General features: G+C 38.1%; 1 protein-coding gene across 1 annotated transcript in view; it reads left to right on the plus strand.

Moving 5' to 3' along the window:
• Positions 1-498: 498 nt before the first annotated feature.
• The window catches only part of LOC104522172 (NADPH oxidase 3), a 37,805-nt gene continuing 11,794 nt past the window's right edge, over positions 499-26,509 (plus strand). The window contains 10 exon segments of the mRNA XM_010164393.1: positions 499-543; positions 1,191-1,286; positions 1,492-1,602; positions 3,411-3,495; positions 11,984-12,129; positions 15,215-15,396; positions 18,110-18,239; positions 21,361-21,453; positions 22,567-22,820; positions 26,437-26,509. Of these exon segments, the coding sequence (XP_010162695.1) occupies positions 499-543; positions 1,191-1,286; positions 1,492-1,602; positions 3,411-3,495; positions 11,984-12,129; positions 15,215-15,396; positions 18,110-18,239; positions 21,361-21,453; positions 22,567-22,820; positions 26,437-26,509 (1,215 nt within the window).

Here is a 26,509-nt window from a genome sequence, read left to right on the forward strand (position 1 = left end):
CCTTTATTCTGACAGTTCCCAACTTCTGACTGGGTGACTTTATGACTCCCAAGATCTTTTAGCAATGCTCCCATCTTATACACACATAAGGGATGCTCCCATTTGCTACTAAATTAAAAGAAATCATGAAGAAATGTTGCACTTGTCCAAACTGCAAAGACAAAGCAAAAAAACCCATCCAAATAAATGCTCGTACAAAAGCACAATTTAATGACAGCATCTTTCATTTGCTGAGAAATAACTCAGCCAAGAGAAAGGACTAGACATTGACCAGCATTTTATTTACACAGGTCATGAGACATGTCACTTGGGTGATCTGTTCTTGTCAGGGAGTCCTTAATTAGAAAATTCCTAGAAAGAGCTCCTGCTCCCACTAGGTACTTATTAAAGTCTAAGGACTAAAGGAGTTTGTAGAAAAGCCTGAGGAATGGATGGAGAACTCAGGTTACACTGGAAGGCGAGAGTCAGCAGCTGCTAGCATAAGGAGAGGCACTCAGGATGGGATGCTGGATTTTGAACGAAAAACTCTCAGTGCTGCTATTAGTGAGTATTTTTAGCATTAAAAAAATCTAATTGGATATATATAAATATTGTAAGCTTGTTTAAAAGACATTTTATGGTTTGCTTACAGTAATACTCCCAAGCTTAATGTAAAACTTGTTATAAAATATTCAGCAGCTTTTTTATAACTAGTCTTAAAAACATTTTAAAGTCTTACTGTTTTATTTTTAATTATTTTTAAGTCCATGTACTTTAGTCCTCAGATAAAGGGAACAGGGGTTTGCAATTTTAATTGAAATTACATTCTGAATTATTTTCAGAGGCTTTGGTGAATTGAGTATGGGGGGCAGAGAAATGAATTTCTTCAGCTCTTAACTCCTTCCATTTTTGGAATTCTTTAATTTTAGCTTTTATTGCCTTTTTAGAGACCAGGCTAAGCCCTGTGTTTAAGATCAAGTTTACCATCACACAGTAAATGTCATCTATATCCTCTATGGGGGATGTGGGGATAGGACTGTAAAAGATAGCCTCATCCCAGCAGATATTTGTGATTTCATCATCTGTGATCAAAAACTGCATTGCACACTGGTTTTGAAGTATCTCTCAGATAATATTAAAACTATAACCACTTTTATATGCATTAAAAAATACTGTAAGTATCACTAATCTGTAGCCTATCTGCTTTGTAGCTGATGTGGCTGGGACTGAATTTCTATTTGTTTATTGATACCTTCCACTGGTATGAAGATGAAAATGCTTACATTTATACACGGATTATGCTGGGAGTAAGTATGAGTTTGATTATTAAAGGGCTCCGCAAGGAGAAAGTATGCATAGTCTGATTTTATTTACATCCTTCATAATAATATTTTTGATGCTCCAACAGTAATTCTCCTATATAAAAGTATTATGTTAATATGGTATTTTCTTTCTTTTGCTCTTCCTATACCAAGCTTGTAATTTAATTTCTTTATACTGTTATATGTACAGTCAACCCTGGCTTGGGCAAGAGCTTCTGCAACGTGCCTTAATTTTAACTGCATGCTAATCCTGTTACCAGTCAGTAGAAACCTTGTTTCATTCTTAAGAGGAGCAAGCATTGTAAGTATTATTTCTCAAATAGCCATATTATCCTCCCTTTTTTATTTCTGTAGTTCAGCAGTATTATCCATATCAAACATTTTCCAAGGAATTTTAATTTTTGATAGAGAAGTCTGTACACTATTGCCTAGTTATTACCATTTAAATTGTCAGTATTCATGACTGAAGAGAAACAAATGGCTTGTTTAACACAGTGTTCTAAATGCAACACTGATTTTGGCAGCTGCTGCATAGCATGGTGTCATGAAGTGAAAACTGAGGAGCTACAAAAAGCGGACATAATAATGCAACTTGGCCAAATACGTACCCATCATGTGTATCCTGTGTAGCTGCAAAATGAAAATTGGAGAGATAAAATGTGCAGATGGATAAAAGTGTCATAAGGATAATAAGGAACATGTTTAAATGTTTCTGTCTGAGTGGTCACTATTCAGATCTTCCTTTCTTGTATACATGTGTTTTTGTAATGGAGTGGTCATCTGCTCAGAGGCATTTACATTAACCTTGGCATCACACATAGTAAATACTTAAGGCTTTAACTCTACAGCTATAGCTTCAACTTGCAGTGAATTATTATAGTCAGAGCAATTCCAATACCACATGTTTGGGTAAAATATCACTGATCACTTCATGACTCCAAGAACAACAGGAATTTAGAAATCGTAACATTAATTCATTTTATGGTAAACTGCTTCTTATTTCAGTTCTACCTTTTTTTTTTCCTTCAGAGTTAGAACTACATTTCCAGCAGTCTTTAGGCTGAGAATCAAGGCTGTTTTATAATTGTTTGAGCCCAGGAGCTGAGCATTTAAGAAAAAAGGTCTTGTTGGACTTCTGAATCAGATTTTGAATTAAAATAAAATATTTGCATGCACACTTAGATGCTGAGTGAGAACTCAGAGAACTGGAACTGTTCTTACAGATAATCAACATTTTGCTCCTCTGGAAAATATTCTGCTCTTGAGGAGTGTGGTACAGAACAACTTGACTGGCTCCAGCATGGCCAGCACAGGACTGGATCCAGTTACTCTCTGAGGAGCTGCTTTATCTTGGCATTGCACCCTGCAGTGCTCCAGATTTTTGGAAGATTTATTAGCTTGGAATCAAGGTGGATAAATAGCAGGATCTTTGGCATGGCACTGTTCCAGGTCAAGCAAGCAATCCAACCACTTGGAACACCATTCAGAGACTGCATTAGGTCCATGAGGGCTGTCTAGGTTCTAGCAGAGTGTGTTTTGGCTGATGGATGCCTGCCCTGGCCCCAGGCTGGCTCTGCACAGAGTCACCAGCTGGCCATGAGCACACCATCATCCAGTACTTCCAATAGTGGGAAGACAGTTCAGTAACACAGAAATGCACAGCCACCTGAGGTCTAGACAGCCTCACCCTCCTGGGGTGTGCATTTCATGAAAGCAGCAAAAATGTTTTCATTGCACACTGGCTTTGCCAGCAGTTCAGCTGTGCTTGTGCAGCTAAACCTAAGCTTGTGAAGCAGTGGTGGCCCAGCCTGGTGTCCCCATACCAGCTAATTAGTTAATCTCCAGCCCAGATAAACCATTCACAAATCACAGCTAAATGTAGCAAAGTCTTATTTTTGAGTTGTAGTATAGGCTGAATAGCTTAAGAAATCCTCAAGTATCACTATGCTGAAAAAGGTTACCTGCGCCCCAAAGTCAAGGCTAACCCAAAGCTTCCACTGAATTTCTTCAATACTCAATTTTTAAATGTACTGAACTCCTCTCTTCTCCTCTCCAAATGTGAGTTGTAAATGGTAATAGAAATAAAACAAGGTCTACTTTTTCACCAAGTGCTGTGGAGGAGCACTGAGGAGACAGCTTGACAAAAACATCGCATTTCACAAGATGGTTGCCTATGGAATAGCTGTAAATGCAAGTAAGCTTTTTTTTTCTTCTTCTTCTTTGCCTTTGAACTGTTTTGAATTTCCCAGTGATTCTGACTAATGTTGTAATCCCCATCAGCTCTGAGACCTGCTATTTTGGTGCAATCGTTTGGTGACTGCAGCTTTAAATAGGTGTAGGAGTCCCATCTGACTAAATATTTGTAACCTTTTTTGCTTAAGTTTGACTGTTAAGTCAATAAACTTTCAGCCTGGATAGTAACTATTAGTTGCCATTTAGTTAATGTGACCAACTTGTGTGCTCTTAACAGGTAGTGTAAATAAATTTTGTTAAATCTCTGAGAGTAGATGTCTGGGGAGATGACATATCATTACAGTCTGATTTCCAAAGGAAATGGTACATATGAGTCACGCCGCTCATCTGTCCACCACTACAACTTCTTCAGTAATTTTTTAACCAAGTAATAAATTTAATCTGAATTTGAGATAAGTAGCTGTCTTGAAAACATTAAATTCCTAAATATCTTCTTTTAAATAGGTGATGAGTATAGGGAACTAACAGCCCCCTTGAAGAAAAATCTATCTTGAGATCAAAAGTTATCTGTTCTGCGGGTCCTAGAGCTATGGGTGTTTGTTTGCCTGGCTGGGAAGAAGACATGGCACCTTCCTGTTCTCTAACTTGTTAAAGGACCTGGAGAAGACTGAAGCTTGCAGTAATTCAGAGCGCATGAGGGGAACAGGAGATAGTGTGAGATAGAAAAGGGATGTGCAAAGAAGGAAGCATGAAAGGCAATACAAGGAAGGGCATAGGCACATAGAGTTGGAGAGGTATCTGGGGCAGATAGTTCTCTTAGAAAATGTCAGGGAGACACAGGAGTTAATCAGGGTTATTTACAAGCATAAGACATTGCAGGATAACAGTTCTACTCCTAGGCTGCCAAGGTGGACCCTGGTTCCAATATTTTTTTCAGTCTACATGAGGGAGCTGCTTTTGCATGTATGGGCTGTTAATGTCCCCATGCAGTGAGACAAGAATATGAAGTCAGGATTGCCATCAGGAATCAATAGCTAAAATTTGCCCTTTGTACGTAGTGCTAAAGAATTCAGAGTGGAAGGCTGAAGGATGAGAAAGTGCATCTTACAGTGTATTATGATGATTTACTTATCTGTCACGTCCATTCATTTATCAGAGTTCAGTTTCGGTATAAAGCAGATTCCTACAGAACGCAACATTGCTTCTTTAATTAACAAATCAGCCCAGGAATGTAAATTAACCAACTTCTACTTCATGTATAATTTGTCATGCTCCAAAAAGGAAGCAAAACTGCACAGTCAAACCTTTTACGGTTTTGGTTTTTACTTTCATATAAAAATGTTTGCTAGTGCATTAAGGTGGACAGTTTGGGTAGTGCGAGTTGATTAGAAAAGTGATTACTTTATGTCTTCAATAATTCCAAGGAAAAAGACACAGGAGCTGATGTGAAATGACAGAAAGTGCCATTATTTAATTCTGTCACTCTCTAGGGAGAAAATGAGAGTTTGTTGTTGGGTTGTTATTTGGGTTGGGTTTTTTCCCAGAATATAAAATGGACAAAGAGTTGATGAGATATTTGAGGAAGAAAACAAAATATAGGGAAGTCTAATGAACAAAACATGAAAACTTATGAGCTCATGCTTCCCTAACAGACAAGTGAGAAACAACTATCTTATTTAGGAAAACACTACATCACTGTATAATCAGACTTGGGTAAAGAACGGTCAGAAATTCAGGGGCCTGAAATTAAATTTCAAATTCATAAAAAAAATAAATACAATCTACAGCACATATTGTTACAGAAAAGCAATGTGTCAGAGTTAAGAGGTACCCACAAGTATATTTAATGCCTTTTTATAAAATCTAACAGTGTTAAAATGATGTGTAAATAGATGCCATTTTCCTCTCAACTGACACATTATTTATCCAAGTACTACCTTATATTGCCTTTTGTTACATAAAAGCATAGTCAACTCCTATTAGTCTATTGCAATTTAGTAATTCTTAGTTAAATGAATGTTCTCCCCGTATGATCAATAGCCTAAATGTGGCAGCAAGAAGTTAAACCGATTTGCAGATCAGATCAGTAAGCTTAGTCTCACAATATAAAATTGTAGACTCCTTTATTATTAAAGTAACATGTATTCATCTCAGCTTGCCAGGTGGTGTTATTCCAGCATATTTATTTAATAGTGTGCTAAAAATAGTCAGTGCAACATTAGTATTGTCTGGCTTCTAAGAGGCAGCCAGCTCAGCTGAGGTGTGCACGGCCTTGGAAAAAGTACATCTGTACCTTTAATTTTTCATCAGCTCTAATACAAATTCAAGAGCAAGCTTTAATTGTTCAGGTCATAAAGGGCTATAATTAGAGACTAGTGGAAGAGGGAAGTTGGAGGAAAGAGAGAGAGTAAACAATGCTATCTATAATCAAGGGCATCATTGAAAAGTCAGTAAAGGGAATTCTGCTTAGTTTGGCTTCCTGTGTTCTGCATGCCTGTCTGTGATAAGGAGCTGTCTGGGAGTTATTCACCCACTAATAAATCTTCCTTATAGACCCGTAACTCTGCTAGAATGAAATAATAGTTTCATGCACTCTAAGTTTGATCAGTGCAAATCATTGCTTTCTAATGCAAAAGAGACTTTGCAGTTGAGAGGCGGTTGTCTGAAACCTAAGGATATCTACAAGAGATAGCAAATATCATTTTATACAAGTCTTCTCTCTTATTATATTGTTTTTAACCTCATAAGAAAGTACATTCACGTGCTTTCTCAAGTGGGGAGTGTGAGGGGATATATTTTTTTTTAACTTTGGCATACAGTGCATATTTTGAAGAACAAACTGCTTCTTTTTGTTTTTATGTTTACAGAGAAGTATATAGATATATTGTTCCAATAGTATTTCATTTATGATATGAATTAAGGGAACTATCAATTAAGGGAAAACAGGGGAAGGACAGTGAGGGTCTTTGTAGTTAGGCTGTTTGAAATGGTGGTTGCTGCTCCTTAAAAATTCTAGCAGCGTGATTTTCTTTAAAAACATGCAAAATGGAGACAGAAGTATAATGATGCCAGGTGTGTTTGGCTTCTGGCAAGCACTGAAAAATCTGTAGCTAAAAATACTAGAAAACTTCACCATTTTCAGTGGCATTTTGGTAGTAGTGGCTATATGAAGGGCTTTGGTGATCTGAGTAACATTTTTGTGTAAGCGATGAAGTTTCCAGTGAAGCAGATGCTTATCTTCAGAAGAGGTTTAGCTGATGTCTCAGTGTCGTCCTTTCAGAAATTGCAGAAAATCAAATTTCCACTAAACTGCATTTTTTTCAGTCAGACTGTTTAAATCCAGACTTAGTGCAAGTACTGGGAAGGAAACTACATTAAATTAAAGATTATGAGCTTCCAGCAAGGACAAAAGTGGGCCAAGTCATGTTCTTCTTTGAAGTTTATAACCATTAAAAAAAAAAAAAAAATCTAGTACAAGTATGTGTGGTCACTATTGTTATAATTTTTACATAACCTGCACTTTTTTAGTCCATAGACAACATAAAGCTGAATTAAGGGTTCTGTGTAACTAGAAAAGGCACAAGGTAGTGGGTGGCAAAAGAACCCTGGCTTGGTCAGGGACAGAATTCCCCATGCCTGGGTTAGCTGCTTGCAAAGCCGCTCTCTTCACTGTGGGCAGAAAGGCCAGGATTTGACCCTTTGATTTTATCATGATGGGTTGGTTAACCAAAATAGTTAACTGCTAGTAGCAAGCTCCAATTTTATTATTATCCTGTACAGGCATGCAGAAAAAGAAAGAGTGAGAAAAAGTGAAATCTAGTCCTCAGATAAACACATGCAATTTCTGTTTAGTTCAATGAGACTTGTACATGCTTCACTGAAGGCACAATTGGATAAATAAGACTAGCTAAATTGACCAGACTTTCAAGATAATTTAATTACATCTCCTAGTATTTAAGAATATGTACAGTAAACACCATGCTCTAACAGCGACCCTTTTCCTCCCTCCCTCCTTCCAATAAAACCTTTTATTTAATCTCAGAGGTGGACTAGATAGAAGATCTCAGGGTCAAATATGAATTAATGTATGTTAAGTGTTTCAGAGGTTCCAGATGTTGTTAAAAACAGCAGTCAAAATCCTTCAGTCTTCATGCACAGTTATAAAAAAGAACTGTGTTTAAGAGATTGCATGATTTATTCCATACTTTATATTTGATCATGCGGAAAGAGGAAAAAAAATGAACTGAAAGTCCTGATATTAGTACCTTAAACTTTGCCCTCATGGTTAACTTATCTAAGTGGTGCAGGGGAAAAAAAACCCCCAACCCTACTGCTGCAAGCCCAGATTTCAGAAATCTGCATATTAATTTTGGAATTGCTTAGTAAATTCTATTGCAGATGCAAAGAACCTTCAGAAAATGAACTTTAGTGATGTAAAATATTTTAGCTAATGGCAGTGTGTCCAGTGCCAGACTTTTTAGTCTGCTACAACTATTGTACATTAAATGAACCACACTGAAAATGGAATTAGGTCTTTGCATTACTCTTACCATCCACCTATAATTCACTTTTATATTGCATCAATTTTCCTAGCAGCATACAAAAAATCATCAGAAGTATTAATCTAATAATGCTCTAGGCAATATTTAAGACCATGGGAGACTCAGGTAAACCAACATATTCAGTACATCATTAGTTTGAATGTTAATATTTTCCAGTGTATCTTTATACTCTGTAGGTTAACAGCTGCACAGAATAGCTTGCAGAAAAGACCTCTCCCATTCATTCTGGAAGTCTTCTACACTTGTAATATCCTCTACCTGTTAGCTGGAAGTTGGAGGGCATGTAACCCAAAAGGGAATATGTGGTAAATATCAAAGAAAAGGGTATGATGATGTTTCCATTGACAGTAACACAGTAAAGCAGAATAATACGCAGACGGACAAAAGAGTGTCCTTTAACAGCCTGCAGAAAAATCTTATTAGGTTAAGTTGCAGAAAGAGAATCTATTCTTCCAGGCAAAAGCTGCAACTCAATTACCCTTCATTAAACCTCAGGCTTCAGACCTTCTTGGGAAGCTACGTCTACTCAAACAACAGGTTTTTTCTGTTCAAGCTAGCAAATATTCTGTTAGGAAACATGGACCTCTGCCTAGAAGAAACTACCACCTCATTTCATTCCCAGCACTCTGCATATACCAGACAGGTTTCTTGTCAGTACTGACATGACAGGAATTTGTACGAATCATGTACAATCCCGCACTTTGAGGAAAGTGCAAGATTTCATAGCCTTCTAAACAGAAACGTCATCATTTCACATGAAGATTTCACAATCTGCAGTATCACTTTTTAGAAAATCTATGTGTTTTGAAGGAGGAACATATTTCCCCCTTGAAAATGTATTACGCTCTGAACACAGACTCAAACTGCCACCTCTAGTCAATGCTGCTATTTTAAGTGAGCAAGAATAGTCCAAAACCTGCAGTTTATTTGCTGCAGGGAACCCTTGGTAAAACAATGCTATGGATCACAACTGTGGTCTCCAGGCTATGGTGACTATTACATCATATGGGAGTTATAAGGAATATCCTGCATGTACAGAAGACAAAAGGCCCAGGTACCACTACTGATTGCACCAGTGATGAGTAACAGATGCCAATATATAACTTCTCAGTAGAAATCCAATCAGAGATTCATTGTGAGGGCTTTCCATCCTTTGAAAATTTTCTCTCTTCTTTCTCTTAGTCCAGTACTGGACTAAATGCAGCATGTAACTGCACAACCTACCGCAGACAGCAGTCTGTTACCCCATACTCCCATCCTCTGAGTGAGCTCTTTCAGATGTCAGAGAAATCAGGTCCTCATCAAGCAATGACTTGGTTCCCTTCCAGCTGGATCTGATAACATCCTCACCAGGCCAAAACATCTGTTCTGAAAGGAGCCCCTTGAAGGAACAGTTCTCCCCTTTCCCACTCAGCACTTAAAAGTGCTGTTGCACTTAAATACATAAACAGTGTTTATATACTGCTTATACATCAGTTGTATGCTGAGGAACAGATTGCCACAGCCCCCACACAGCTGCCACCGAAACCCTGCAGCTCAGAGGTTCTCGGGGTTTTGGGTTTCGACAGTGTGAATCTACACATCTCACTCGCTGCTTGTGGTCTTGTGCAACCTTCCTTCCAGTGTCCCAGTGCTGTTGAGGTGTTGGGAGCACCCTCTTACTCTCTGGCTCCAGGGAGTGTCTCCTGCCTGACGCTGGCAGGGTTGTTTCACATGCAGCACCTAATCCATAACAACGTACGCAGGACATTCCGGGTCACTGAGTCCAATACCCTCTAATGCTCACAGTCACGTCATAGACGCTATTTCATAAAATGACCAACCTTCAGCCAAAAGCTGCTTAGATTGCTTGATCCCATTATCCCGTTTATTGAAAGGTTATTTTAGAGTGTCATTCCTTTGATGGCTTGAATCTGTCTTCTAATTTCCAGGCTCATTTTATCTCTGTGCAGTTCATACCCATTTGTATTCAGTCTCCATCCTGCTGAAGCTATTCCAGCTTGTATAAATAATTTATTATTCACTGGGCCAAAGATTCAGAAAAATGGGAACTTGATTCTGCAGTTTGGGTGCTCAGGATATTCACTTGGGATGCCCATGTCAATAAATATTTGATTATTTTTATTAAGGGTTTCATCATGAGACAGCTCACAAGAGAATAACCAGTCAGCCCAGTGTCTAGGACATACGATTTGGTTTAAAGCCCTACTTTAAATTTAATGTAACAAGGATTTTAAAATAGGTCTTTCATCTCCCTGTGAGTATCTAAGCATGGGCCAATAAGGTGAAGCAGGTGTTAGGGAGTGGCAGGGGGGAGTCCCAAAGCTAACATGATGTTTTTAATGAAGTGCAATCTGACAGTCAACCACAGCACTCTCCTGCTCTAGAAGGATCACATGAGAACAGAGTGAAAATTACCTCTCCCCAGCCTGGACACATGGTCTAACCTATTGTTGGGGACAAGAGTGCGATCTTCTGTCTTTTTGCACTGGCTGCTTTGAGCACTTCCATGGCCAGCATCCTACCTTAACTCATATTCTCATGCCCGCAGCTCTCCCCAGGCACTGCAGAGGAGCTGGACTCCTGCATGGGGAGTGAGGGAGCTCTCTAAGTGGACAGACATCTAAAAGACTTTGCAATACCAAAGTCTTTATGCATTTAATCATGTGTTTTCATCTATGATTATACAGTGAACAAAACAGAAAAAAAGAAAGAAGAAAGAGGAAAGAAGAAAAAAGAAAGAAGGAGAAAGAAAGAAGAGAGAAGAGAAAAAGGAAAAATAAAAAAATTAAAAGAGAAGAAAAAAGGAAAAAAGAAGAAAAAATAAAAAGGAAAAATAATCTTTTGAGAGAATATTGTTCAGGGAAGCAGATCATATTTGTTTTACTACAAATACTGCCTTTTAGAAAGGTTTCTTAAATGGTCAGGGAGGAATAGATAAACACTGAAGGAGAGATGATAACGGGAAGCTAATTATAAAAACTAGAAATAGCATATCCTAATAGCTCTACTGTAAACATAATTGTTTTTCATTGTCATTTTTTCATCCTTTAGCTTTTAATATTTTGCATTAATTACAATTTTCCTGTAATAGATTTGAGAATCTGTCATATTGAAAACTGAAACTCTGCACCTAGCATGATTACAACTTTATCTATGTTAGCCAATAAAAAAACAAAGTCCTTCCTTTTTCCCTCTTTTGAAATTATCATCTTTTCATTCAGGCAAAGAGTAACAGGGGAGTACTTACTTCTAAGGCATTTTTCTGAACTGACCATTTCATATATCTTTTGGGGGCAGGCCAGAAGTAGAGGTGATATACGATGCTCAGGGCAAATCAGATCTAACACTGTGATTCAGACTTCCCCCTTAAGATCATAGTTCCTGCAGCTTCCCCAGGGTCCACCTGCATAAAGTGATGTTATAGCTATTTGTTAATAGAGGACAGATTTGGATGCATCTCTTAAATATCCCTGGTGCAAGCTGCAAACTGGTCTATGCCTAAAACAGAGAAGTTAGTGTCCTGCATAGCAATATTAGACCATGGCACATCCTAGTATATTAATAAAAAAATAGGGATTTTAATCAGTTTACCTCATTTTGAACAATTTAAAACCAGAGACAAACACCTTTATGTCGTCTCTCAAGAGGTCCTCCTCTGATGACACTGAAGACTTCATGGCACTTGACAGTAAACATGGGAGGGGGCCCTGGAGCTGTTCCTCTCCTCTCCAACGTGAAGCAATCGCTTCATATTAAACACATATTTGACAAAATTGTCCTTTTATTGTCAGCTTAACCCATGAAAAGCTCTCAACTTACACCCAAGCTTTTCAAATAGTTTGTAGTGTGCTTGATGAAGTTCCCTCTGGCACTGTGAACACGTACGAGTGTGTTTGTGATTTCACACCACTCTCTCTCATGCAGCCATCCATATTGTTGCCCACTTGATCAACATCGAGCGGTATCATATCAGCCAGTCAAAGGAAGCTGGGGAGTTACGGAATAAACTTTCCGGCCTTGGCAAGAGCCCAAACGAAAGCTACTTGAACCCAATCAGGACCTATGAAACAGTAAGCTGTCACTTTTTGGTTTTCCTCATCTTAAAAGTTTTCCTCTGTGGATTTTATTGTCAGTAAAACTGTATTTCAAAGCCTTTTAACCAGAGTGAGAAGGTGCTGCCAAAGGTTAACCTCAATTTCAGCTGAAAATACTTACTCAGAGCTGAGATTTTCAGGTTACTAAGCTCAAAGAAATGTCTAAGTATTTTAATTAGTTTGTCAGGAGACAGCTAGGGAGGAGGATAATGAGTGTCATGCATAGTAGACAATAAACTGAACCTGCAAAGAATTTTTAAAAAATTAAACTAAACTCTCAATATATGGAACAAACACAACTTCTTTCCAGAAAAAAAAAAACAAGAAAAAAAAAAAAAAAAAAACAAACAACCCAAACAGTAATATCACATAGCAACATTTCTTTCACAGTTGCTATTTGTCTCTCCCCATGGTTGTGCAGTATCTTCCCAGTCTGGGGGTTGATTCTGCCCTGTTACATGCCAAGTGTGGCTGCCCAGAGAAAGCACTTGCAAAGTGCTTTCCACCCGGAGACTTGCTGCATATAGGAGGCAGCGCCCTGGGAAACTCATACTGGTGTGTGCTCTTCAGAGCCAAGCGGGACTATGGGCAATTCAGTCCTGCAAATAAATGGTTCTGCTTGCTTTGGGGAAAAAAGTGACTGTGCCTCCTGTCCACTTCCTTAGCTATCTCACAACAGTGTTAGATGCTCTTTCTTATCATACTCATAGCATAGACTTTTTCTGCAATTCATGCATGCAAAACAAGTTAATCAGCTTTTTTCCTTATTCCATTATACTCTAACATCACATCTTTGTGCTTATGTATACTGTTGTGTGCTCTTACACACTCCAGGGTTGAAATGGCCCTGGTGAGACACCCACACATATGGTTTCGGCTCTTCAGAAAATTCCCACATGCAATAAAGGCTACTTGAACACTATGGAGTGAGGCTCTTTCGATCAGCGGTGTGCTTCACTGAAAAAACAAATTAAATGAGACAATGGCTGGAAAACCATCAGTAGGATTTGATAGTACTTATCCATTACAAGCGATTTTGTCCTGTTTTTCCTTAGTTCCTTTCCAGTTTAGATAATGTGATTTTTGCATCTTTCAAAACAAGTAAACAATTCTCAATTTTGAAGAAAATCAAGCAAATTAATGGTCCCAATGGTATGAATACAAAAGTCTTGATGTTAGTGTTGAAAAAGTAGTCAGGTTTATTAGAAGAGGATAGCAAGCCAAGGACTCAGCTGCACAGTCTTTCAGTACACCCAGTGCCCACTCTCATCACATGCACGTGAGATGTTCCCCAGGAACAGACAAAGCTCACAGCTCTGGACAGGAACCTACCATCTTTCCGTAGGCATTTTTTTCTCTCCACTCAGCCTTCCCATGGTGATGTATTGTGAGGTAGGCCTCTAATTAGCCTGAAGGTCCTAAATATATTTGAGGAGGAAGACCAGCATTTTTTGAGGTCCTTCCCCAGACTTCTCATAGCAATATGCCCCACAATTGTCTTCCAATTTGCAGTCTAGATTTTACTTTAACCTCTAATATTTATATTTCCTTTATCACCCACTTGTGTCTCAGTAGCTATACTCAGAATTAATAAATTATTAAGGGAAGAAAATAAAAGATTTTTTCTAACTTCAGAGAAGAAAGTTCTGAGAGCAATAATTCAGGATTTCTTTTCAGTTTCATCCTACCCCCATAGTAGCAAAATACTAAGTGTCTTTGACATTTTTCCTTGTTTCATCTCAACATTCAAACTAGCCACCATAGTGGAAGCATTCAAAATATCACTTATATCAATCCTGTTAATATGTAAGAGGATCTGAACACACTCTTCACAGGCACCAATTTGAAAATATGCTGTGTGCTGTCAAGTGTGAACTTTTGAAAGAATGATTTTATTGTAAAAATGGACTGTAAAAATGGCATTGTGGAATTTTACGACCTCTAGGATTTCTACAGCAAATGTATACACTTTACAAGTACAATATAGGGGTTATTTTCTCCTAGTCTATTAAGCCATAGAACCAACTCAGGATCCAGAAGGCATGCTGAACTCCTTCATTCCTGTACATCAGCACCAGGAAAACAGATATATATGCGTTGCAGGCCAAATGGGGACTTCATTTACACTCTGTTGGCATATTTAGCTGAGTCTCATCTTGTGTGTGAGATTTTTACTGCTGTTGTTCATGATTTGCACTTTATAACTGAGATCTGCATCTGATTTTGTGTTCAAAATACATCTTCATTCTCACTTCAGTTTATTTTGGTGGGTTTAGACAGATGTAACAGACCTGAGCTGATGTCTGTGAGTCATGAACAAGAAGGAACATGTTATAGCCCAGCATATTGTTTTATCACTGCCAAGTATAACATGTAAATATAAATATGTCTTTTAAAAAATAAACCCAAGTATTATCCAGTGTATAACCAGGTAACTAGATATACAGGTAAGGAATGGGTAAATGATACATGCCCTTTAGGTAAATGAGAGCATGTCATTTTTATACACCATTTCAAGGCTGCTAAAAAACCAAGAACTTTGAAGTAGAACAAGCACAAATGAGCCCCACACCTTTAGGGTTGCAGGTGTCTTAGCACCTCACTTTATCCTCTTCATACGAATAATCTGGTTTCTAGTGCTGTTTTGCTTATTGCATCTCTAGGTTTAATCTCCTCATTTCTCTAATCATTTTCCTTTTTTTCTGAGACACTTTTACATAAGCAAATAGATAGAAGTACTAATGAGACTGTCTAATTTCCTCCTTTCAATTCCTGAAACAAATAAGTGGCAGCAAACATTTACACATCTGTCTGGGATAAGTCTGAGTTGAAATAGAGCAGGGAGATGTTTTTCCATGTTCTTCTGTAGTAAAATGGAGGTTTGCCTTGGCTCCATGTCTTGTTTTGGTTTTGTTCCTATGCTGAAAATATAGCTTACATTTTGGCTTCATATGTAACAGCAGCAACAGTAACAATAGTAACAGTAACAGAAGTAGTAATAAAAAGAATTATAACAACAATAACTGCTAATACTAATACTAATAATGTATTCTTATTCTAGAACACAACAAGAGAGGTACTAACCACCATAGCTGGAATAACTGGAGTTGTGATAACTGTGGCTTTAATTCTGATCATTACTTCATCCACTGAGCTCATCAGAAGGTCATGCTATGAGGTGTTCTGGTATACCCATCACCTCTTTGTGGTTTTCTTCATTGGTTTAATAATCCATGGTATGGGGTAAGTGTCTGCATAAACTACATGGGGTATATGCACACAGTTTGAGATGAAACACAATTCAAATCTATAATTTCATGCTTTTCTAATAACAAACTATGGGGATCTTTGCTTGGAGACTGATTGCAAAATGAAAGCATTTTGAAATTAAAGCATACCACTTTTCTGAGGACTAAAAGTGTGTTTTAGTTCTCTCAACCTGCACCTTGTCAATGCATCAGTCTGAATGAACTTTCATCCCTCAGAACTGGGGGCTTTACACATTAGGAATCAAACCTTTGTGGGTTCAAATTGATAAGGGATAGACCTTATGCTCATCGCTCTTATAAGGCATTTTGCAAGAAGTTTGTACAAGCTTGACAAGCTTTCAGCATGTCAGATACCCTATGGTGGAAGCCCCTATGCCCATTCTCCTCTGCATTCATAAATGCAAAGTGGTTTTCACCTTCTCTCTCTGTGGGGAAAAGAAGCCCAAATTTCCTTACCATGGAGAAATACTCTACAGCAGCAGCAGGCACTGTATTACAAGCCTGGTTTAAATGACTACGGTAACAAACAAGTTTATGACTAGCCCACTCAGGTGGCTTTTACAGAGAGGGATGACTGCCAGGTCACTGTTTGTCTCCTTGCTCCTCAGTACAAGAGGAAGGTCCATCCTCTTGATATAGGGTTCCAGTTCTTACAGTGAAGGACTTCTCCCTGAGAAGCTTAGGAGCTGATAAATCCCCTGTCAATGCAGAGAGTGGAAAGGTGCCCAGTGCTCAAAACATTTCCATCTTCCATTTTCAGCTCCACTGACACCTTCTGCATCTTCTTCCTTGTGTGCCTTCCCCCATTTCCTTTACTCATTTCTTTTTGATAGTGTTAATGTGAATCTACAGTGGTGTATCTATATTCATATTTTAATTCAGATAGGGAGTGCAGTTTTGAGGTAACTCTCATGGTCCTCCTCACCTCCTAGATTTGGCTCATACCATGGTGCAATCCCTGGACTGCATAACACAGAGTGTTTTGGGATGAAACTACATTGACAGGAACGCATCTCTGTGTGCCAAGCCCTAAGTGATCTGTTCACAGACCTAGTCCTAAGCCCAAGGTAGACCTCAAACATGTTTAGTGCAAGGCCCTCAGCAAAGATTGCTTTGCTTCACAGATCCTTTCCTGATGACTATCTAGCGTACACAAGGCCTCTAGCTGCAGTCAAGCTTTTCAGGACAGAGTCACTTGGTGTTATAATACATTTTTTACGTCTGTTTCATAAAATATGCAGACGGTATTGCTCACCACTAAAGCAGGTACAGACTACTACTCTGAGACAGAGGAACTTCCTAGCCCACAGCAGTGTGTGCCCGTGCCCATTCCCTGGAGGTACGTGGCGTCACCATGGGGCAGGGAACAGGCCAGTACAATGTTTTGTGGTGTGTTACTTTTCTCACCTCTTTCCTTGTGATATGAGAGCTGCCACATTCAGTTTGGCTTTGAGTGTTCCTGAAATTGGCCCAATTAATTAGTCCCAAGTTTCAGAAACAAAGCTGCAAATAAATTCTGTAAACTGCATCCTGAACTGATTAAAATGGCCCCCTCCCCTCACTTTCTGGCAGATCTTTTAGAATCCAATTTCAAACAACTATAATGAACCCTTTAAACCTTCAGCTTTGTAAGCTCCCTCTGCCTAGCCAGCTGATCAACAGTCCTCAGCAAGAGACTTTCCTAAAAAGAGGACACGTATTTAACAGCCCTTTTGACAACATTCAGTGAACACGTTGTTTGCTCCAGGCTGGGACTGTATGGCAACAGGGCAGCTCCCTACTGCCCAGCACATCCCTACCCCTGCCTATTTATGAAAAGGAGTCAAAGCCTAAGATTTCATCTACTTCCCGCTTCTTCCTCCTTCCCAGGTGACTGAACAAAACTCACTCAAACCTCCCACCTTTTCTGTTTTCCTGTCTGAACTGGTAGCAGCTGATGACGCTGGCATATAAAAAGCAGCAGCACTTCTTATTTCCTTGTCTCTTGTTAGACTAGTGGGCAGGACAGGCTAATGTTGTAGAACTAAAGTAGGTATGGAAGGCAAAATTCAGAGAAACAATATTAATCAAACAAGGTTTCCCCATAAAAATCTTCCTTCTCTACCCATAATCGACACCAGCTAAAACCCATTTAGATGGCACAGTCAAGATTGATATGTTTGAGAAAATTCACATCATTAACATTCTAAGAAGTAAAGAAGTTAGAATTTAATATGTTTAGAGAGTATACATCTAATTATGGTCCTCCAACTTTATTTGCAGCTTTAAAAAATGCATTTAGAAAGCAGCAAAGGAAAGAGAAGGTCCATCACTATTAAATTTTATTATTTTTCTAAACAATACCAGATGCTCATATACAGAGGAGGTCAAAGTGTCTGCTCCAAAGAACTTGGAATCATTCTAATTTTGCCACAAACAGTAAATATACATTTTCTATGCAAGGACTCTCCATACTTCAGCTGCACTGATGTATACCAATACTGTAACACACTTCTTACTTTTGGTCAAAAAGTCATGGCAAAGCTAAACAAAAGGTAATTTGAACAAGAGAGCAGAAGAGGGTTGAAATGGCAACTTCTTGAACTTCCAGTTTTCTCTGAATCTGTATTTGCTTATTAGTGCAAAACCTACAGATGCACAGAAACCTTGCAAGGAAGCACATCACTGATGAACATTTTTGTTTTAAGTCAGCTTGTCCGAGGTCAGACGCCTCAGAGTCTGCTGGTTCATAATGTCACTTACTGCAAAGATCACTACTTGGAATGGGAGAACACTACTCAGTGCCCTTTGCCGCAGTTTTCCGGCAAGAAACCTGTGGTAAGAGGGATGTTTGTCTTGTGTTTTTAACTTAATGTCCTTCCTTGGGAGGCCAAATACCTTACGGAGCAGGGGGCTGGAGTGTGTGCTGAGTGACTGGCACTTAGTGTCATGTTTAGAGAGCAGTTTCACATTTCTGTTCCATGACCTCTCCCTGTGCATTAAGATAGTGATCATGATCTCCTCTATAAGCCGTATAGACAGGTATAGATGAAGAGTGATATAAAATTAATAATATTTTTTTCTGGAAGATCCTTTAATTAGATCCTTTTGAAGGGTACAGATTTCAGAATTGTACTCTATTTAAATGTGTTGCATATATTTATATTTAATTATTCAGTATCACCAATATCCTTGATTTGTTCATTGCACAAACATAGCCTCTGAGTGAAAACCTTATGAGGGTAGAAATACAGAAAAAAACAATGGAACAGTAAAGCTAGCGATGTAAATTAATATTATTATTTTAACTAATAGTACTTTAATATGGATAGTCTAAATACCAAGGGAGAACAAGTTGGAGATAAAATTATGTCCTTGCTTTGGGGCACATGCTTCTTATTGTCCAGCCTTGATGTCTTAAGTTAGGCAAAAAGGAAAGGATGTGAAACAATGAATTATGAAAGGGAAAGGCAAAAGGCAGGAAAAATGTCCCACAGAAGGGTGGTTTCGCTGCAACAAGATTGCAAATCCACAGGGGGTAATTAAGTAGCAGACTTGTACAGCATGTCAGATGTCTAGCATCCAAACAAAATCATTTAACATTTACAGCTCAAGATTTAGCTTGCTCATATGCAAGTTTTTGTTGTTTCTTCCAAAAAGAGAAAACATACCAAAGGAAATCCTAAAGTAAAGGAGAAAAATTAGCATTCAGTGTCATGTAGCTCTTTTAATGGCTGACATAGATTTTTCTTAAACAAAACTATTGTTAGCCACTATCCAACCCGCATATTAATGAGAAAATGAATGCCTCTAAAAATTTCAGCTACAATGTCGCCATAAAAATCAATACATGGCTACGCACCATGAATACAGACACAAACTTGCTTCTAACAGCATATCTTGACATTCATTATCATAAAGCTAACCGAAGAGAACTTCCACTTCTCCATGTTAAACCTATTTTGCTACACTTTCCTGCATACCCAAGGCCATACTTGCAAAGTCACATTACTTTAAATGAATTGTGATAATACCATATGGCATATAGATCATCTATAAGAACAGCACTTTTCTGGATGGGTACTGCGCTATGGTGTGATACCTGCTAGACACCACAGATAGATAGCACAAATTCATTCAGAGGCTAAAAAGCCATGGCGAGGCTGGCACAGCCCCAGCAGGGGCAGGGGCAGATGGGACTGAGCAGGGAGGGGACAGTCTTGTGGACAGCTGGGATTGAGTGAGGTGGCACCATTGGCCATAGCTCCCTGGGGAGGCCACCACAGCAGAGCTCCTCTCTCAGCCAAGCCACCTCTGTTCCTCTGCTCCGTATCTCAGCAGGTAGGAGCCCAATCTGGCTGCCTCTGGGGACAATGAAGCACTTCTGTTGCACTCAGGGCATCCAGACTTCTGTTCTCACAGCCTCTCCCGAGACATTGCTGCCCCATCTCAGTTCATTCTCATTACAGGAGGAAACACCACTTGGGCAAGAATACTGATGCCCTGATCAGCTGCCCAGGAGCTGTGTTTTCTAGCAACCCATCTCTCCTGGTGGATGACCTGTTGTCACAATCCAGCCAAAAGATTTTTTGGACTGAATGCTCCATTGCACTGAAGTGATGGCACATTTGAAATCTCAGCTGAGCTCTCGCACAGGGTAGCCTGCAACCTTAACATTCCTGTCACGTGCTTTTATTTACAGGTAGCACAAATGGAAGGGAGGAAAAACAGGCCTCATCATTATTGTGGCTTGATATATGCAAATACATTCAAGACGTGAGATTACCCACTGTGCAGAGACACCTGTAGTATTTAGGGACAACGGATGTGTTGAGTTTCTGCTTTAACAGAGAATCTTCTGGCTTATGCTGGTTTCTTCCCATTATTAAATCATAATTTTTTTTTTTTTATTTTTTTTTTTAAATTTAATTTTCAAGACTTAACCTTGGGAAATTGCCATTCCATCCTCTTACTTTCTAAGGAAGCCACATAATTTTACGGCTTGTTTCTCATAAAAGATACTTTATAATCCCTGTTACCCAGCTCGTGGAACAAAGTCAATGTTTCAGCATGTAAAGTTAGTCTTTGGAGATTTTAAAGGCCACATGACTGTGGAGTCTTCACTTTGCTAGAATGAGCTGTGTAATTAACAAAACTGGAAATAAAATAGTATCTCTTCTAAAAAAAAAAGATTTTTTTTTAAATCATGAAGATTCAATTATGTCTAATTATCTTAGCTATCAGTGCAACTCAGTGAAACCATCAGCTAGTATACTTGAATAGCCAAGTATCTTTGATTGTTACAGTGATCAGTACACACGATTAGCAAGTAAAAGCACAGCAATCATCTGCAATACTTAAAGCAGGACCATCTTAGTATCCTAGATGAAAAAAACACATTTATTGATACAGAGACAACTAATGGATTAAACAGAAATGTATCCCTTTCCTCTAACTGAATATTTGGAACTTAATGTTTTCTCATGCAACATCAGAAAACTCACAACTGACAATAAGAGCTACTTCTATCTGACCTTTCTGAAATATTTTTGACTTTGAAGAGCAAAAAAAATAGTAAGGCTATGGGTAATATTGTATACATGTAGGCATCTATATGTCTTCGGGTCCAATGACATCTATATGTAACATCTAAATAGATTAATCCTTTTGCCTTTAGTAGGAAAAGATTTTAAAGGACTCTTCTTGGCCAGAATATAGATAGATACTTAGCACCACTTTTGGAGTGCATCTGTGAAGGAGTCCCATATGTCTGTTCACAAGAAAGCCAGAACTGCTACAGTAGCAATAGAAATATTCTACTGAGAAAGGAGAACCAAAAATCACAGAAGAGAAATTGAATAATTTCATTTTAGGCTACCTGCTGATTTAAACCAGAAATGCAAAATATTTTTGTAGACAGTCAAATAAATGTTATTTTTTAATATGCAACTTTCTACAGGCTTGGAAGTGGGTTTTAAGTCCTATGATGTTATACATCTGTGAAAGAATTGTTAGATTTTGGAGATTTCAACAGGAGGTTGTCATTATTAAGGTATGTAACAGAGCTTGCGTGCCTGTGTAAAAAACGTTCTGTCAATGACTTTTTTATCTTTTATAGATAATTTCTCTATATCATGACCTCATTTTTCACTCCTAGCTTCAGTAGCCCTTCCATCATTACCATGGTTTCAGATTAGTATTGATTTTAGGTTTTGCATTTATTCCAATAACAAGTCCATAAGAATATTCCATATGGGACCAAACTTGATTAATGAAGTATAAGACTTTATGCCACCATAACACAAACATCTGCACAGAAGGTCTCTCTTTTTTAATGAACTGAAACCATGTTCCACTGCAGTAAATGCCAGAGATACCCTTGACTTCAGTAGGACATGGTTTTTACTTTCAAATCTGGAGACTTCCAAGGAGATTAAGGGTTATATTATCAGTTAGCATAAATAGTCGAAGCTTCATTAATACCATGGTAACAATTTATCCCAGTTGTAAATATCTCTGTGTGCTAAGGGCCTATTTAAGTCATAGCAGAATGGATGGGGAATGCCTATTTAAGCAGTCGAGTCCACACTTATCAAGCCAACAATCAGAAACAGGCTTATCTTGCGTGAGGGGAAAAGCATGTCAGATAAGTCTTGCTGCTGATTTCACAGAGTGGCTGTGATCTGAGAATCTCAGTATACTACGTGTGCCACATAAAACTGGCTGCTTAACTGAGATTCTCTCTTAATAAACATATATTAGAATTGAGCTCACTGGGCTTTTTTCTTCTTTCCAAACCAACAATAATCCCATACATGTTAATTGTGTTACATGAGAGTAAAACTGGGAAATTATTCCAGTCTATTAAACAGTATTTTTGCATAGGCTCTACTAAGATAGAAAGTTGACAATTGTTGAATTGTTACAGCCTTTCCTCTGCCTCTTACACTCGCAAAGCAAGCTGCTCCACGCAGTATGTGCTGTCAAGCTATTGGGCAGCAACAGCACTGCAACACACAGTTTGGGACATAATTTACAAGACATTTAAAAAAACCTGTGCATCCCAATTTACATGAACTTGTGGTTCAGCTCAAGTAGAAATTATTGGAAACAAACAGTTACTTTTCTGAAGGAAAATAAACAAGGTCCTTTTATCATTGCTTAGGTGGTGACACATTCCTCTGGAGTCCTTGAGCTTCACATGAAGAAACGTGGCTTTAAAATGGGACCTGGTCAATATATCTTTCTACAGTGCCCATCTGTCTCACAGCTGGAGTGGCACCCTTTCACCCTCACCTCAGCTCCTGAGGAAGACTTCTTCAGTGTTCACATAAGGGTCGTTGGGGACTGGACTGCAGCCCTCTTCAAGGCCTTCGGAGCAGAGGAAAAAGCTTTCCAGGAATTGTGGATGTTACCAAGGTTTGGATAACAAACAATACATTTTAAAATGTTAATTCTGCATTTTAAAATAAATGTTAACATTTTAACTTTAATTAATTTTGTGTGTGTTCTTTATGATACGGTATTAGATCATAGTTCTGGATCCATAAATACACCAATTATGCTAAAAAGGCCACAAATAAACACAGTCATGAACTTAGGCCAAGAGCTACCAAGAAGATGTGATGACTAATCCAAGATTTAAAGTTCATATCGATATCTATATCTCTGTTGCTATCACCTAAATCTCTAAATTCTGTATCTACACCTAAAGATATGTATTTTGAGAGACAGTTGCTTAAGAACTGAATTAAAATGACACTGGAAGCTATCTGATAGCTTTGTGCCTCTATGCTTATGCTCTGACAGCACCCATCACTTGCCACCTGAAATTCCAGCTTTTCCATTTCAATTACTTAGATATTTTGTGGCCCCAGAAACTTCTGCCTGAACCTTACTTCTTTCCAGCAGTCTCCCTCAACTCTGTCTCCAGTTTCCAAATCATGGTCCACTTTATAAAGGTTTATTGGCATTCAAATTCTGTATCTGTGGCATCTTAATCCAAGCAAAAGGTTGATGCTTCATTGTTGCAAGTCAACAGGGCTCCACTGAAGGCAATGGAGCCATCCTGACTCACACCAGCTAAGCATCTGGCCCTATACTTGATGGATTCAAAACATGTAGCTCCTTGCAGGTGTAGTGGAGATTTTCAGCAAATAACAGGTCAGCATAGGAACTTTTCAATTCTGGTGGAGCGTGTAGGGCCTGGGACCGAAGGGACTATTTGCCCCCTGGAAAATTGCTTTTGATGAGGGAGTTCTAGTAAAACTGAACGGCAAAAGGCACTTGTTTAACTACATTTATATAATTTAATTGTACTTGGATGTTAAAGAACATTTCCCTAAAAAGCTTCTAGACAATACTGAGCTACAGAGGCATACGAGAAGGTGGAGGCAGAGAAGAAAGTCTGGTGCAGTCCTTGCATTATATCAGTTAATGAGAATTAGAAATGAAAGTTGTGCCTTTGTTAAAGGCAACTGGAATGAGAAGTATGCCATTTCAGCAGAACTGGAGCAAAAATGGTCCAAAGTGATTGACAACCAGTGTAAAGAATGAGAAAGAGAAAAATGTTATCAAATGTTGCTGGCCACAAGGCAGGGTTGAAATTAACAGTGCTGTCATATATAAAGACTCTTCTTTTTAATCTTGTTAGGGTGCTTAATGCCATCATTTGGTTGCTTTCTTGCAATATATTAGAAAGAATATTTCAATAGTTAAGCTAGCAATAAAGCAAAAGCCAAGTATTTTTCACAGGTTTCAATATCTAAAGATAAACACCAAATTGGTGACTATATTAAAAATAAAATATAGCAGAAACTGAGCAGAAGACAGAAGACATGTAGCAATTGAATTATAAGGTAAGGTTCTACAAATCAAATATGTATATTGTAATTAATAAAAGAAGACTAAAATAAAATGTATGTGCATTTACACAGGTAGCAAAGAGAGTTAGCTTTGATTTCTGGCCAATTTGAGAGATAAGACCATAGAATAGACTATTTCTGTGAAGATAATCAAGTTCCATATTATGCGTCTTCAGGATTTTGGCTCACTTAATTGCTGTTTTAGCACATTGTTCCAAAATATAACAACTTCTACAGTCAGGATTACTACACAATCATGCTGATTAGCAAATGTTTAAATTCTAAAAATAATACAAGAATTCATTAATGTTATGTTTCCAAAACTAAATACTTTCCCTGACTTCCCCAAAACTATAATGCTTCTTCCTAAGGGAATAGTGTAGATGGACACAAAGAACAATCCAAGTCATAGCTAGAAACAGTCTATAGTCCTATTTTCTACGCCTCCCTTGGCAAATGCAAATGTAATATTTTTTTATCACTTTGTTTACTAACTTCCTATCTTCCTCCACCCTCTCTAGATCAAATGAATGGGTTGTATAGCTCAATTTCTCTTTTTCCACTTTCCCCTCCCTAGTTCTCTGACCGTTTGTATCTGGCTAAGCTCTGTAGCAACAGCTGAGCAAGGTGTTCAAACCAATTATGGGATCTCTGTCACCTGAGGATTTAGAAGCAGACTGACAAAACAAATCTCTGTAAGGAATGATTCAGAAATAATTGATCCTGTCTTGTAGCACAGAGGCAGATTAAAGAATCTCTTGAAATTCCTTCCAGATCGATTTTTTCTCAGTGTACTAACAATAATGAGAATTGCTCCCAAGCCCACATTGAACTACATAGAAAGCTTAACCAAAAGCAGTTCTTAGTCATTTTACATAGATACTCTAAATTAATAATATTTTACAGGAAGTTTTGAGTGTTCAAAAAGTACAGGGCTGGGTAATAATTTGAATAAATATGTATTTTTAAAAATATTTTGTTTATATCTGAGGCCAGATTTCCAAAAGTTATCCCTGAGTAGCTGTTTCATTTGCTACTGCACTAGCACAACATTTGGAATATTGAAATAAAAGTGACAAGTACAAACAAAAGGGAAAATTTTTGCCAGGACTTCAGGTACACTTTAAGAAAGCAACATTAGGGTTCCAGATACATATTGTCTCTATAGTTATTTGTGTGTACCATTGCTTGGTGATCCCCCTTTCTTTTCCTGTTCAAAAACATTTCATTCTTCCTATGTCTGCATATTCATTTGTAGTATTCAAGTTTAATTTTAAAGATGATTCATGCAATAAAGAACACAAAACAATAGAAAATCTGAAAGAAGGAAAAAACCTCATTTTTCCTAAGGACTGGGTGATAGTGAAACCATCTTCCAGAGCATTTACATTATTTAAAGACAGACTGGACAGAGCACTCTCAAGCACTGTGTGTATTTACATTCCATGTTGCTAGAGGAATGAATCTGATTATTAAATAATCTTTTTCATCTCTAATTTTGACCAAAATGAATGCCTCAGCATCAGTAACATTGATTATAGTAGGCATTAACATAAACAAGCATTTCTCCTCACGCATTTTGCCTTTATGTGAGATGCTAAGTACAGTAATATTGCCAAAAATGTATTTCTGAAATACTGTTTTTCAGAAAGAGCAGAGAAAATAGTAGTTTCATTGCATATGGTGACCTCTTTCTTGCTTTCTCTTTTATTACTTTAACACTTATAGAGAACTTTTCAAAATTATTAATATAATCTGTTCCTCTTTACTTTGATAGATACAATATAGAAAATAAAGCTCTAAAACAGGATGCTTTTCAGTAATTCATAATTAAATATGCAAATACCACAGCTAAATTTGGACATGCAATTATATGACTAATCACATTTCAGAAAGCCAGAAAATTGCAATTGCATGCTTAAATAGATGGCCAGGCCCCAAACCCACATGGGTGCTCTTGTTCTCTCACTTCAGAAAAAACAGTTGCTTTGCTATTAAATGGCACCCACCGAAAATTAAATGTGTTTCTATGGGTAATTTGTGTGCCAGACATGTCTTTTCTCTTTTATTTTAGCAGAAGTTCAGTTTTGAAAATATGTAGCCCAAAAAATATTAACCTTTCTGTCATTGTGCATGTGGCTGACCCTTGACTAAACATCCTGTTGCTGTAGACTGGCCGTGGATGGACCATATGGATCTGCAACCACAGACGTCTTTCACTACCAAGTGAGTGTGTGCATTGCA

This window comes from Antrostomus carolinensis, unplaced genomic scaffold (genome assembly GCF_000700745.2).
Source record: "Antrostomus carolinensis isolate BGI_N321 unplaced genomic scaffold, ASM70074v2 scaffold4353, whole genome shotgun sequence".
NCBI classification, from domain to species: domain Eukaryota; kingdom Metazoa; phylum Chordata; class Aves; order Caprimulgiformes; family Caprimulgidae; genus Antrostomus; species Antrostomus carolinensis.